Source organism: Castanea sativa, chromosome 2 (genome assembly GCF_040712315.1).
Source record: "Castanea sativa cultivar Marrone di Chiusa Pesio chromosome 2, ASM4071231v1".
Lineage (NCBI taxonomy): Eukaryota > Viridiplantae > Streptophyta > Magnoliopsida > Fagales > Fagaceae > Castanea > Castanea sativa.
The window spans coordinates 24,155,423-24,171,900 of NC_134014.1; the positions used below are offsets into that span (position 1 = coordinate 24,155,423).

Here is a 16,478-nt window from a genome sequence, read left to right on the forward strand (position 1 = left end):
GGCTCATTGGGCCTGAGCCCATATCTGTTCTTGGGTCCAGGTGCAATTGTGCACTTACAGTAGCAATATGTTATAATTTTTTAATGTTTTTTTTGTTGAGAGAGAGAGAGAGAGAATAAAAAACAATAAAGAAAGAATATTTGAATAAAATTGTAAGAAAATAAAAGTTTTGATATTAGACGTATTGTAAAGTGATATGTTAAATGCTATAAAGTTAAGTTTTTAGATGTTAAATGCTAAAATCTCTAATGTGGCGTTTGGTATGTGAGAATCTACATTACTCTTGGCATCTAAATTTCTAAGAACGTAGCTATTCCTATGTTTGGTTTCATTGGGAATATCTTAAGATTCCTAGGAATGTGAGATGATAATGTTTGGTTTATTCTCATGAATCTTAAATGAATTATATATTTTTCTTATTCTATCCTTAGATTTGAATGTGAACTACCAAGTCCTTAAAAAAAAAATACTCCTCTAAATAAATAATGAAAAACCAAATATAAACAATTAATTATGAAAAATTCATTAAAATTATAGTCTAACATTTCAAAATAACAGGTATAATACAAAAATAACTATTTAAATTCTCAAATGATTTTATTCTTAATAATAATTTTAAAATAGTTTAATCCATAATAATTTGTTTTATATTTTATCTTAATTGATTAAATGATAATGAAAAAGGGTTAAAATTGTCAATCTATAAAAAATACAGTTTCCTTTAAGCTTGGGAATCTGGATTCCCACCTGTTTTAAAGAGAATCTACATTCCCACTGAGAGGGGAATCTACATTTCCCTGACATCTGATTCCTTAGCGTGATTTGCAACCAAACATGAGAATCTTTAAACATTCATAAGAATCCTAAAACATTACCCCGTACCAAACGCCACATAAATAACTACCACCGACCTTTTTTTTTTTTATAAAAAAAACTCTAAATAATAAAGATGCCGGCACACCCCTTGAATGTAAACAGGTGTGAAGTAATCTATCATGCATTATTTCAATCCTTTGAATCATATGAATTTAGTAGTTTAGTTTTTAATTTGCTTTTTAGAACCATAGAAATTTAGTAAAAAGGGTGAAACAGACTATAATGGATTTGGATTTTAAATATAGAATAGGAGAAACATTACTTTTTTTTTTTTTTTTGGTAAACTATATATTTGGTCTAATTTTTACCTTTAATGTCAATTTGGTCCTTATAATATTTTAAATGTGTCAATTTGGTACTTAATATTTTAGTGCTAAGTCAAAATAATCCCTACTATTAAGTGTTAGATGAAAAATATTCACATAGTGAAATGGACTGAATAAAATATTATTTTTTGTCACGTACGCTAACATCTGTGCTGCCATGTAATATTGCAATTTTTTTTTTTTTTAGTGTTATTCACGGATTTTGTTGATAATGAATAGTGTCAGTGTTACATGTTTACTATAGTGTTTGTTTATCTAGTTTTGTTTTGCCCAAATTATACTTGCATTTGTATCTTCAAAAAGTAATTAAAAATTTGGAAAAAAGTAAACAGACACCGTAGTAAAGAGCTAAAAATTAGGTTACTGGTTGACACATTCATTCAGGGTGACACCAGCACCGACGCCCCTGACCGTCGATGATTTTCTTGGGGATGCCTAGATCTTCACGCAACCCAAGCACACTTTTGTTGAGAGAGAGAGAGAGAGAGAGAGAGAGTATTGTCTTCACTTGGACTTGGTTGCCACACATCCCAAAGGACAAAACAGTCAATGTATCGAAACATATTCCACGCATGTCAAAATCTCAAAAATCTCACGTGGCCAACTATAGTCACTCATTCCATCCCAGTTGTCACACACACACACACACACATTAACTACTACTACATATCCCATCCATTCATTGTTCTTCTGTAGTCTTTTAACTCTTTGTTTGTTTGTTTGTGTTTGAGTTTGAGTTTGTGATTAATATTACCAGGAAGAGTTGAGAAAAACAAAAAAAATGCAGTACAAGAATGTGGGTCGGTCAGGGCTGAAAGTGAGCCAACTCTCGTACGGAGCATGGGTGAGCTTCGGAAACCAACTGGATGTAAAGGAAGCCAAATCTCTCCTCCAATGTTGCAAAGACCACGGAGTGAACTTCTTCGACAACGCCGAGGTCTACGCCAATGGACGTGCCGAGGAGATCATGGGTCAGGCCATTCGAGAGTTGGGTTGGAAGCGCTCCGATTTGGTGTTGTCCACCAAGATCTTCTGGGGTGGTTCTGGTCCCAACGACAAGGGCTTGTCTCGGAAGCACATTGTGGAAGGGACCAAGGCTTCGCTTAAAAGGCTGGATATGGAGTATGTTGATCTTATCTATTGTCATCGTCCCGATACTTCCACTCCCATTGAGGAGACTGTTAGGGCTATGAATTATGTTATCGATAAGGGGTGGGCTTTTTATTGGGGGACTAGTGAGTGGTCTGCTCAGCAGATCACTGAAGCTTGGGCCGTTGCTCAGAGGTTGGATCTTCTGGGTCCCATTGTTGAACAACCTGAGTATAACTTGCTTTCTCGCCACAAGGTCTCTCTCTCTCCCTCATTTGTGGAAATGGGTTTTTGTTGTTTTTTTTTCAATTAGCCATTTGATGAGTCTGTGTGTGTGTGTACTACTTCTGTGTTTTCATAATTTTAGGGGATTCCTAAATCCTAGGAACCCAAATCTATTTTAGCATAATCTTTATGTAGTGGACACCGTGTGTATGTATTTCAATCTTCAATTTCGTATCTCGTTTCAACTTTGTTGCAGTACCAGTCTGCATTTTCACATATTTTTCCCTTTCTTTCCTCCAATTATATTCATCCCTGAAAATATGAATCTAGTAGGGAAAAAAAAAAGAAGAAGAAGCAATTTGATGTTTAGAACTATTTAGATAAATTCTTGCTAAGAAAAATATTTATGGTCCTTGTTTTCAAACTCGAAGATGGTGTTTTGGATTTAAGCAAGAGTTTTATTAATCAGATTAAAAACTCCCAAGTAGTATCAGTGTATAACCTGTATACTGTTTCGAGTTTTTATTCTGATTAATAAAACTCTTACATACCTATCAACAAATGAAAAGAGCCATGATCTTGCACCATTATTCCGCTAACTTTTGTCTATAAAATCAGCCTTCTATGACTTGACTTAAATTCAGCTTAGTGATCAATGTGGGATGGTGTTCTGAATCTGTTCTCTTGGACTACAGAAAGCAATTAGTTACTTTGTGCATAAAAACTTCTTAATGCCTCTTTTTGTCAATTTTATCTCTGAAAGTACATTGTTTATAGTATACAGCTATCTGCAATCTTTGGCTACGTTAAATTTGTCTGGGATTCTGTAGCTTGAATAGGACTCATGACTATATGATGATGCTCATATACTTTGCTTATACTTCTTCCTTTATGGAACGGCTGCAGCTATAGGGCATGAGTGATGGAGCACTTGTACATGTATAAACTTGTGTATGATTTTAATCTTAATGGGTGCAGGTTGAGTCTGAGTTTCTTCCTCTCTACAGCAACTATGGCTTGGGTCTTACCACATGGAGCCCACTTGCGTCTGGAGTGCTCACTGGAAAATACAACAAGAAAGTTATACCATCTGATAGCCGATTTGCATTGGAAAATTACAAAGTATGTCTTTTCTAGGTTGAACGTTTTGCTCTTTAAAGTGACATGCTATTCTGTGTTCTCATCAACATTTGTTGTTGACTTGAACTATTTTTTCTGCTATATCTTTATGTTACTTTTAAAGTCTCATTATTGAATGTTAATTTCACCTTTGGTTGTTTCTTGGTGGCTGAAACAAAGTGCATTATATTGGGGTAGTGTTCCATCATCATTGGTTCTCTCCCTTCATAGACTTTGTGCCTATGTAGTGTGTGTGATAATGAATGCTTCTGTGATTACTGCTTCTATGATATCTGTGTATCCAAGAGCAAGATGGTTTCCACCATCAGCACCTATAAAAAAAAAATGATGGTTTCCACCATCAGCATGCATTATACTCAGGTATAAGAATGTCACAGCTTATGACATGTTCTGTAATGTGAAATACGTGGATTATACAAGACTCGGGGACCCTTTCTAAAAAAAAAAAAAAATTGTTTTAGCCACAGGGTGATTATCCTTGTGAAGTAGCACAGTTCTAGTCCTATACTGTGTTGGCTCACATGTAGTTCAGTTTGGATGCAGATCCCTGTACAATACATTTCTAATGCGAGAGCTCTCTTTCGATTGATGATTCCATTTCTTTTATATGGTGTTCTGTTGGCTTTGTGTGATGAATGCATACCAAAGGGTCCATGGTTTAAGGACCGGCACACACACACACACACAGAAATGGTGTTCTTTCTTATTTAAATTTAAATATTATAATCTGTCTGGTGACTGATAGCAAAACTTGATTTATCATGTCAAACTGTAATTTTGACTTGTAGAATCTTGCTAATCGGTCATTGGTTGATGATGTGCTGAAAAAAGTAGAAGGACTAAAGCCAATTGCAGATGAGCTCGGTGTGCCATTAGCTCAACTTGCGATTGCATGGTGTGCAACAAATCCTAATGTCTCTTCCGTTATTACTGGAGCAACAAAGGAGTCTCAGGTTAGTTTTAAAAATATCATATCCTTTTATTTTTATTTTTTGAGAAGTAAAAATATCATATCTTCAAAACATATTGTAGTTACACGATATGCTGCATTTTTTGATCTGGCATGTGTTTGCTCATCATTCTACTTTAAAAAAAGGAGACTGAAAGTTGGATTTATTTTTTGGATGAATGAAATGACTTTTATTGATTAAAACCAATCAAAACACACTGTACACTATACAGAGCTTAATGTTCCCACAGATCAGCACTAGTGTTTATGAAAAAACAGAAAGCAAAACCAGATCAAATTCTGTTTTCCCCTTATAAAAAAGACTACTGTTTAAAAGTAGAAAACACTACAATTACAAAGAAAAGAATCTCAGCACTATTTACTCTTTGAGATTTTCCTACTAATCATGCTTTCACAAAGTCCGTGCTCCCTGCCTAATTCTACACTTTCATCTGATTTCTTAAAACCACCTTTGACTCTTACTCTGTTTCACTTCCTGTTTAATGAATGCAAAATGCTCTCTTCGCTCCTGAGCTGTCCCCCATGAATTATGAAATTCCTTTGGCACCAGATATGGTGAAGCACCGCTCCTCAAGCTATTTTGATCATAATAGACTTTGCAATTTTTCCCTTAAGGCTTTCCACACCCCAATCCAAGAAGCATTTCATGATTCCTTCCCAGATTCTGCCAGTGAAGGTGCATTGGAAAAGCATATGTTCCCTGGTCTCAGTATTTCTTCTGCAATAAACACAATTCATCGCACTTTGTTAACCCCATTGGCTAACCTATCTCTTGTGGTGAACCTATTCTTCATACCAAACCACATAGAAAATCATGCCTTGGAATTGCAAGAGTACCATACCAATCTCCAACAGCTTTACCTCATGTAGCCTAAATCTTAGTCATTCCATGTCTCTGCACTAGAAAAGCAACCTGTCTTTGCTGGAGTCCAAATGGGTCTATCACAATCCCCAATAGGTACCAAAGTTAGCTTGCTTTATATGGTTACTAGATCCTTAGACATTCCTGGCCAGCATGCCCAATTTTTATCTTTCAAGAAAGAATTAAAATCCTGCTCTATCATAGTGATTACCTTCTTGGGGAGGACAAAACTGCTTGCTCAGTAGACTTCAATAGTGTATAAAACTGAGGGCAGCAACTGTAGTGCAAAGGACAGGTTCCTTGAATTCCAAGAGTTAATTCCGGAAGAGATTTTATCCCAAAATGTTTTTTCATCTTGAGCAGATAACTTACCTGGGATTAAGGGAATACCCATGTATCTCATTGGAAAATGACCTTCTCTAAACTGGAGGAGCTCAAGAATCAGTCTAGAAAATACTTCCATTGCCAACACAAATAGATAGGGAGGCAAAGGATCCTAATGTCTTAATCCCTTATTTCCCTCAAAATAGCTAGCTAGGTTGCCATTAATAGCCACTGAAAATTTAGGGGTAATAAGGCTTGTTCTGACCCATTTCACTAACCTTGGGTGGAATACTAACAGCAGCAAAACATTGGAGGATAAATTCCCAGCTAACTGAAGAATACACCCATGAACAATCACCACATTTTCTATAATGCTTCTATTAATAATAAATGCTGCTGTTTGATTATGGTATAACAGATTTTTCAGAAGGTTATGCACTTGTATATCACATTTGACATTACAGAATGAAATGGGCCTTAAATCACCCAAGTAGGAAGGATTCTGAACCTTAGGGACTAGGATTATAATTGTTGCATTGACTTTTCCTAACGGCTTCCCTGAAGAAAGATTCGATTGCATCCTCCATTTCACACTGTATAGCCCAAGATTTATGGAAGAAACAAGCCAAGAACCCATCTGGGCTAGGGCCTTATTACCATTAAGAGAAAAATAGTTCTTTGCATTTCCTCAGCAGTGTTTTTCTCTTCTGGCTTCATTAACCCCAAATTGTAAGTTTGATGTTCCAAGCTGGCTTTTATAGAACTCAAATGCCAGTTGTGTAACATCTGGTCAGATTCTCCATCATGTTTCCTTGATCATCTCATAAGCATTTGAGTGAATTTGTTATATTCCTTTAACAAATCTATAAAAGTAAGAGGTGTTGTGGTTCCCCAAGTTCAACCACTTATTCCTAGATTTTTGTTTGAAAAAAGGTTCCTCAGCCTTACTTATTGAAAGCATCTCATGCATGCACTCCTTTTTCTTCCTCACAAATACTCATTTCTAGGATTCCTCATCATGCAATTTTGGGTTTGTTCCAGTTTGGATCTAACTTGAATTGCCCTTTGAGAAATACTGCCAGATTGTGCAGATTAATCTGCCTCAAGATTATCTTCACAGCATTCAGTTTAAATTATAGCTTAAACTTTTTTTTTTTTTTTTGGTTTTGAAAATTAAAAGTTTTATTAGAAAAGGAAAAGAGAATGACACATAAATAGATGTGTACAACCCTTGTCAAAGAATTAGAGTATGGCTTAAACATTGGAATTCCTTCAACTTGTGTTTCTCAGCCTTTCTTACGCAATATAGGATTTCATCATTATCTGCACAGAAATTGAATAAATTCAAAGGTTTGTGCCCAAAAGTCATTTCTTCACCAAATGACATCACTGCAGATAAATGATCTGATATACCATGGCTTAAAAATTCCAGTGGCCTGGCTATATTTCTTCATCCATCTCTCATTCTAATTTCCCTGCCACAAATTCAATACCTTTTCTCTTATTACTCTATGCATAAAAGCATCTTGTTTAAGCCCAGTCCATCGCTTCAGTGTTGTATAAACACTCACCAAAATCCATTGCAAATGTTGAAACACTTCCAGAACCCCACTTTTCATAAGACTTTCTAACCACATTAAAATCCTCCATTAGCAGCCAGGTGTTCTGACCTACTTACCCTTTAAACAACCCCAAACTGTTCCATAGCTCCCTTCTGTTAATCCCTTTTAATGAAGCTTAGATACAGGAAAGGAAAGAAAATTCTATGACTTAGATACAGCTGTAGTTTGCTGTGAATTACCTGATTTGATTGATAAGGCTCCCACTTTTGCGGGGTCTGGAGAGGTCATGTTAGGCAGTTTTGTCCCCAACATTTTGGAGAGGCTGATTCTTGGACTCGATCCTACGCCCTATCACTTTTAATTGATGTATAATCTGAATCCGTACCACTTCCTTAAACCCATATTTAATTGTTTGTATCTTTTGACATGTAAATAAAAAAACTGCTTTTGAAATACAACACAACAGCTTAAGAATAATCTGTATAATAAATCAATGCTCCATGTCATTTCCTTCAAGATCAAGCAATTAATTTTATTAATTCACATTTTTTTAGCAATAAAATAAAAAAGCTTGCCTATGCATGCTTTATGCTTCTTCAAAAAAAAGGCCAAAAACTTCCTAAGGTGTGCTTCTTGAAATGAGCTTCACTTCAGTGCCTGAGCACACGCTTTTAACAACACTGTATGTGTCTAATGTGGAGCTTAACAATTGTGCTTCATGGATTGTCTGAGCTGTATTCATGTTGCCACAGGTCCTTTGTTGGGGCATATCTTTGCTTCATATCTCCCCTGTGAACCCACCTAATCTGTGAATGCATTTTAAAAATGAGTTTGTGATGTTAAAGGTCATTCTTTGAGGTTTTCCCCCAAAAATTTATTTTTATGCTGCTTGATTGAAAATGCTTATATAGCATCCTATTTTTCTCTCAAAGGTGCTAGAATATGAAGCTAGTAAGCATCTAAAATCTGAAAATGATGTAATCCATAAAGCATGCCATTAAAGAGCTGTTTTCTTCTATGTAGATTCAAGAGAATATGAAAGCTATTGATGTCATCCCGCTACTGACTCCTGCTGTGATGGAGAAGATTGAGGCCGTAGTTCAAAGCAAGCCAAAGCGTCCAGATTCATATAGGTAAAGCAATAATTCACGAGCTCCTCTGTGTTCTGCACATTCCGCAGCAGACTCCATTGTTCCAATATACTGGAATGCAATCCTATACCTCAACTGATAGGCCTGATTTCTTGTTTCTTTTCTCGGAACTATTCTTGTGATTTCACTGTGTACCTGGTCTTCTCTTTTTCTTTTCCTCTCTCTTTGGTTTTCTTGATTTGGGGTGTGGGGAGATCGTGAGTTCTTGTTTGAAGTACCTACATGATTGTTAGTGGCTATGGATTTCTATTGGACAAATTAGTGTTGACATCAATTATTTGCCTGTTAAATTAGCTTGAGTGTTTTTTCTTCGGGACTTCTATGCCTATTGTTAGGTCTGGATGTTGGAGGTTGACACCCTTTTGGCTTTTGGTGTCTATTCCCATACCCTCTTCGCCTGTATGCATATTTCGTACGTGTTCATGTATGCTCATCTGGAAGTTGGTATTATTTCGTACATGTTCATGTTCATGAATCTGATTAAATACATAGAAATGCTCTTTGGTCTACTGGGCTATAGGGTCGTGCTGTAGTGGAGCTTGGATAGTTCCAGCAATGGCCTAGCGCAGCAGTCTTTGCATGGTTAATGCCTTGCCCCTTCTCTACTTGTTTGATTCTAACATTGTGCCTTGCGTGATTGCCTTATCTTCATTCTCACCTGCTGCCAATTTTTCCCTTATCATCATTCTCGCCTGCTGCCAATTCTTCCCTTATCATCATTCTCGCCTGCTGCCAATTCTTTTCATGCAAGACCCCAAGATCCAGCAACATTTTCACCCTTTCTGCTGACTCGGGCTTTCAATGAGTTAGACTTTGTGGGATCTGGTAGGATCCAAGCTTAAAAAAATTATATAGTCTGAATCTGAGATGGATGGAATGCAATTTGAGCTTGAATCCAAAAGAATTTCCTTGCGGGAATTGATTCTTTTTCCACATGAAGGAAATCCGAAAGTAACCAAGTTAATTTTCTTACATTAACAAGAAAACTCAATTAACTTTCCAAGTCATAATAAAAATTCAAAGCAATTTCCCAACAATGGGATGAGAAGAAGGGAACCAGTTAGAAAACGATTATAACTTAGTAACTCTATGGAAACATCTAATTTCACAACATACAAAGATGTTAAGTTGTGATAGGACCAACATCACATTCACATGAATCTACTACTTTTATTATGCACAAATGCACAAATTATAACTTAAAACCTTAGCATGTTATAAAATTGTATGTGTCACTTATTGTGTAGAAATAAAAATAAACAAAATACTAAATATGAAAAAACATAAATCACTCAAATGGTTTGAGAAAGTAGAAATCCTAGAAGTTATTTACAAAACAAAACTAGATAGACTCTATTGGTTAAATGCAAAAAAATCACGATTACAAAGCAAAAAGCCTCACCAATATTTACTCTTTGAGCCTATCCTACTAAGCACGCTTTTTGGAAGTCTCCACTCCCTGCCTAGTTCTACACTTTCATCTGATATCTTAAAGCTACATCGCCAATCTGCCCTCTTTCTCTCTTCCTCCCTCTGCCACCCATGTCACCGATCTACCTTTTTTCTCTCTACCCATGTCGAGCGAACCACCACCACTGTGACCCAGTCGCCTCCGTTGCGCAATCTGCCTCTCTTTTCCTCAAACTATCTCTCTCTCTCTTCCTTCCTCTCTCAATTTGACCAGATTTGATGAATGTTTTTGTTTGGTTTTGTTTCTTTTGAGAAATGATATTATATATTTGTTTGAATGTTGAGAAAATGTGAACAACCTGTAGAAAATGTGTTTTCTATAGCATTTTCAACAACACAACTAAACACTTAAAAATATTTTTCAAAGCATTTTTTTAAATGTCACCAAACATTTGAAAATATTTTCTTTTCCAAAAAATATTTTCACCATTTTATATTTATAAAACGTTTTACATAGAACCAGACGCAAACCTACTCTATTTTTCACTTCCCATTTAATTAAATGCAAAATGCTCTCTTCACTTTGTGGGGCCCTTTTTAGAACAGTTCCCCAAGCCCAAACCCAATATGATATCATGGATTGTTGAAAAGGGCCAAAAGTGGAATAAGAGTACTGAATGGGCGAACTGGGCTTGGCTCACCACAACCTATTTTGGCCATTATGTTGAATTGGTCTGTTCACAAATCAAAGCTCCAAAAAAGCGAATACAAGGCAAATATAACAACAAATACTTAATAACTTATATTTTGCAAGAATCGAAACAGTGCAATAACATAAGCAAGTATAAAATAAAACGAGAGCAGTAACAATTTGTGAATTCGGCAGAGTTTCGCGTTTGGTGCGCTATGGCGCACCAGCACAATTTCATGCTTGTTTATATGGCGTGTGCCAACATGCTTGTGCTAGGACAAGCTGGAGCCCTTCAAAACATCAAACATACTGATGCGTGTCGCATACATGGGAAAATCGATATTACTTGATGACATGGATCAGGACGATCATACCGCGATGATTATGCATACAATATAGTGTGAATATGCACCTACAACAATTGACTTGGGCACATACCCACATTATGAGGTCAAGACTTAAGAGCACTTGTGACTAGAGAGGGTCGCTCATGTAGCCATAAGAGTCCATCATACAAAGTGCACGATCACCCACATACAAGCATATATAGACATACATACATCATGCACAATGCTATCACATAGAGCGGGAAAGTAAAGCTGACATCGCCAAAGTTCCAAGGGTATGGCCCAGCAAGGTACAAGAAATGTAAATTAGACATTGCCATACCTAGGGAACGCGGCCCAAGCAAAGAGTAGGAAAGATAAAGGATACATGCCTACATCCATAGGGTATGGCCTAGTAAGGTGCATGAAATATAAAACAAACATTGCCATACCGTAGGGATGAGGCCTAAAACTAGGTACAAGGATGATAAACTCAATACAATGCTCTAGAAAAGAGGCTAAGAGAGAAAGAGAAAGATGTAACTACTCGGAGTGGCTAGGCCTCCCAATCTACTGAACGTCGCCCTTTTTGGGTTTGCGTCTTCTTGCTTGCATTCTTGCCTTCGTTGCTCGTGCCTAGGAAGTCGTGCCCTTGCTCTGAGCATCCTCACTCCAAGCGCACATGCAACAAATAAAGAAAGTAGCCAGCAGACAAGCAAAGAGGATAACCAAGAAGTAAAGGGAGCATGCAAAAAGACACGCTAGCAAAGAAAGCCAAAAGGGGGCAAACAAACATGTTATCAAACAAAAGGGGGTGTCCTAGGAGGACAAATGTAGGTTTGGATTAGGTGTCCTTAGTTCCATTGGATTGGAGTATAGGCGACATACGTGCCATCAAGCAAAATTCTTAAAAGGGACTCGGGGTCTCTAGTATCAAAGACGGGAGTGAACCCGCACGAGATAGTAGGAATTATGCTTGATGACACAAGCAAACAAGGACTCATGCATGAACATATGGACAAGCGTGCAAAGATGCAAAGAAGCAGAGAGAGCCAATGGGTGGCACAAAGCAAGTAAGGAAAGTATAACATCGCACGGAGTGAAGAAAGGGTATGCATTAAGCAAACCGACATCACAGGGATGTGTTCTCACAAGTGATTACACCCCAAATAAGTGACAAATGGGATGGATGCAACCACACAAGCAAGTGGCCCCAAAGACCAATAAGTACAAACCCACAGAGGGTACAAGGCATGGCAAAGCTTAGATCTAAACAGACAAACATGGATATAAAGCATAGAAGCAAGCAAACATACACATGCATATAAGAAACAATCCAAACCCTTTGATATAGGCCTAGGTGTATGGATGTAGGCCTAGACCACAAGACCTAAATCTACACCCTACCTAAAGGGCCAAAACACAAGAAAGAGAACATCAAGAGACAAAAAGGGCTATAGAAGCACATGACATAGCATCCAACATGTAGATCTAGACACATAAACATGGCATGGAGCACACAAAGATATAGATCTAATCATAAACATGGTAAGAGCACATAAACATGTAGATCTAAACAAAAACATAGCAAAAAGCACCTAGGCATATAGATCTAAGCACAAACATAGTATTTAGGCATATCCTAGCCCAAGAAGGCTAGGACAACATCATCAAAACAGTAAAACATGTTTGAAAGCAAGGAGATTTGCTAGGAAAGTTATAAAACATGCTAAAGAGTAAGATAAAACAAAGATATACTATGGAAAGCAATAAAACATGTTATAAAAACAAGATAAAGCAAAGGGTGTAGATTGTAGCTAAAAAGCTACATCTATACCCTTAAAACCTTAAATCCAAGGTCTTAAGACCAAGGAGAGGAAAAAGAGTGCAAGAACCCTACCTTTTGATTGTTGAGAAAAGAAAGAAATTAAAGGTTTTTTGATGTGTTTAGGAGAGGATTTAAAGGTGAAAAGAGAGAGATTCGACCCAGAAAAGTGCTCTGAAAATCCCAGAACCATTTTTTTTTTTAATCTGAGGGGGGTCTGGGGGTATGAATAGCTAAAAAGTGACTGTTCGGCTTCCGGTGGCCTTTTAGTGGCCGCCGGGCCTGATGCTGACATCAACAATCCCAGCTTCTTCCCTTGTTCAACTTCGGATGCATATTTGAAGGCTTTCCCAAACTCTAATTGAGCCGATCTTGGTATCCCTGGAAAAATCTGGATGTCTAGTTTCGATAACACTAAAGAAATGAAGTTTTGACAGTTGGATCAAAAGTTATAGCCTCGGGAAGCGAGCTGATGCGCTTTGCATAGTTTTCAAGATATCTCAACCGTTTTAATTCCGATTTCGACTCATGAATAGTAGTTAGAAAAGGATTTCAATAGTATTTGCAATGACGTTGGTCTCAACCTAGTTTGACGGTCAAATTAAAATTAGGGTTTTTGGGGCCCCTAGAGTCAACCTCGAGCCAAATTTGGTCAAAGTTGACGAAAATCATCGAGTAGCTCAGATTTGATGTAGAAACATGAAAAATATTGTTTTGGAATGATTTTGACCAACTTTGACTTTTGATCAACCTAGGGTTGACCATGGGCATTTTGGTCAATTTGACCTTAGGCATTTTGGTCAATTTGACCTGGCATTTTGGTCAAATTGACCTGAAAGGGCACTTCGAGTGCTCCAATACCCAAACGGGTTGCGCCACGTCAATTAGATGTTTTCGCGGTCCCTCGGAAGAAAGTTAATATTTTTGAAATTTTCGGGCTTCGGCATGCAATTCAAGGGCAGACAAAATACGATATGTACAATATAGAATCGGTTCTATTTGTTAAACAACCAGATATTCATCCAATTCAAGGTTACTCGAGTTGGACCAGCCTGTCCGATTTGGTTTAGGTTTAACAACCTTGTTGTTAAGTGATATATTATCATGCTGATGTGTTTTATTTTTGCCAAATCAGCTCCAAAACTATGTAGTTTTAGTGAAACTCTCTCCACCTTAGCACCAAATTTGGTAAGACCACCTAGTAATAGTGGGACTTATGTAATATATCGAAAGACCATTTAATTTTTGAAAAGATCAACAGCCCACCTTCCCCTTCTTTTGGAAATCAAATTTCAGAATCTCTCTCTCTCTCTTAACAAACTCAGATTTGATTTTACAAAAGTGTCATATGTGGTTACAAAAAATACTACCCAGTACCCAGTACCCTTTTTCCATTTCCTTGGCTGGATTCGTAAACTTCCCTAACCCCCATCTTTAAATAGGCCAAAAGACCTACCAAAGCTCTATCAATTTTCACTCCCGTCGTTTTTTGAAGTCACTTAGCAATTCCAATGGCAGGTAAATTTTGTCTCAGTTAATGCCATATTTTTGTTATCTTATTTCAACTTTTGTGATTTTTTTTTTTTTTGGTTTCTTTTGTATACACAAATCATATATATTTCTGTTTTATTAAATTGGTGTGTGTTTGTATCAATGTTATCTTTAGGATGGATTAATCAAGATTTTTTTAAGGACAAAATTTAGCTGCAAAATTGGTTGTAGTTTAAGGCTACAAACTCACTCAATAAAATAAATATTACAACATATTTTGAAAATCTAACTGTTGAATTATATGCTTTTTATGCTTTTAATACACATGTTAAATTTTGTGTCAATTGGATATTATTTACTATATAATTTATAAGTTTATATTTTGTACATAATTTTAAATTACAAAAACTTGCAATTTAAAAAATTTATTGATGACATAGCTATTGATCTTTAATTTTCTTAAAATTTTGCAAGCATAGAGAATATAAAAAGAAGATGTAATCCAATGGTGGATTTGTCAAAATTCACCTCCAATAAAAAGATATTAAGTAAGCTTGTAGCTTATGGCTACAACTGATTTTGTAGCTAAACTTTATCCTTTTTTTAATCTTATAACCCAAGTTCTTTTTATTTGTAATACTGAAAATATTCTTTGTTTTCTTTGAAAATAAGTGTATATTTTTTATGACTTTTTAAGGATTGATTTGGCAAAAATAAAATACATTAGCATGATAATGTGTTACTTAACAGCCGGAACTAACCGTGGGGGGTGACTTACTAATAGAACAAAACTTTAGGGTGTAAAATAAAAAATCTGAAATTTTGGGATGTAAAATCCTATCAACCCAAACTTTAGAAGTGTAATTTCTAATATACCATTTATTTATTTATATTAGAACCAAGATAAAAATAAAACAATCAAGTTTATTTATTTAAATTTTCTGTTCATAAAAATACAAGTCATACTGGATTGATTCGACCCATCAAAGACTAGGTAAGGGTCATAAGATTTTCAACTTGTTTAAGTCTGTCCATTTTTTACGGTTTAATTTGAACCTGAACTCATTTAGTGAGTGTTTGGATATAGATGATTTGCCTCAACGTTTGCGTCTGGTGTCTGTCAGTGGGTCCCGTGCACTGTTCACAGGACCCACAAACCTCTTTTTTCAGCAAAATTTCATTAAAAATGGGTCCCATAGCATTATTCACACATTTAAAAATTATTTCACTATAGTATTTTCAGTTTTTAGTTTTCAGCAATAAGTGGTATCCAAAGAGATCCTTAGGGTCCGTTTGGATAGAACTTATTGCTGAAAACTGAAAACACTGTAGCAAAATAATTTTTAAATGTGTAAATAGTGTTGTGGGACCCACTTTTAATAAAAAATTGCTAAAAAAGTACATGCACAGTGCCGCACAGTACGCGCACAGTGCCGCACAGTACGCGCACAGTGCCGCACAGTGCGCGCACTGCGCACATGTCCCCTCTGCAGCAGAATCAAAAAAAAAAAAAACCAAAACGTAAAACGCAAAACGTGGAAATGCAACAACTGTATCCAAACCCCCTCTTAATCTAACATGTTTGCCAAGTCTACTTTTTCCCAAGTCCATACGGTCAATAATATATTTGAATGAAAACTTGAAGAGGGTCCATACAAATGAACTTTTAGGCTACACTAAGAGGCACTTTTCCCTAACATAATTTCATAATTGTTTTCATAACTTTTGATGCGATATTTTGATTGGTGTGTAACAAAAATGGTGTTACTAGTAGGGTCACTTGAAAATGATATCTTCTACGTCCTAAATTGTTGATCCTATTTAGAATATCTAACTTTTCAACGAAACATCATTTCATGAGTTGTCTTTTAGTTAAAAGGTATAAGTATCCAAAACTCCTCTCGATAAATTAAACTTTGAAAAAAGGTGGTATTGACTTTTTAAATTAAATAAGAAGTAAGACGATAATTTTATTTATCAACTTTTCAAAGAGAACTACATTTTTGGGTATTCCAAAATGAAATAGGTGACCAAAATTTGGGACAAAGAAAGTATTGCATAAATTGCAACTTACCACTTTAAGCAAGTTGTGAATATAGATTTTTTTTTTTTTTGATGCCCTAACGTTGTTACACTTCCACTAAACTTCTCTTCCTAACATAGGTAGAACTAGAATCTATTGTAGGTCTCTTGTGTTGAAAATAATAATA

General features: G+C 36.1%; 1 protein-coding gene across 1 annotated transcript; it reads left to right on the plus strand.

Annotated features, from left to right (window-relative positions):
• Nucleotides 1-1,841: 1,841 nt before the first annotated feature.
• LOC142625615 (putative voltage-gated potassium channel subunit beta) lies at nucleotides 1,842-8,818 on the plus strand. Its single transcript, XM_075799275.1, has 4 exons — nucleotides 1,842-2,547; nucleotides 3,495-3,638; nucleotides 4,445-4,609; nucleotides 8,398-8,818. The coding sequence occupies exons 1-4, from the start codon at nucleotides 1,984-1,986 to the stop codon at nucleotides 8,509-8,511; spliced, it is 987 nt and encodes a 328-aa protein (XP_075655390.1). The 5' UTR covers nucleotides 1,842-1,983; the 3' UTR covers nucleotides 8,512-8,818.
• Nucleotides 8,819-16,478: the final 7,660 nt, after the last annotated feature.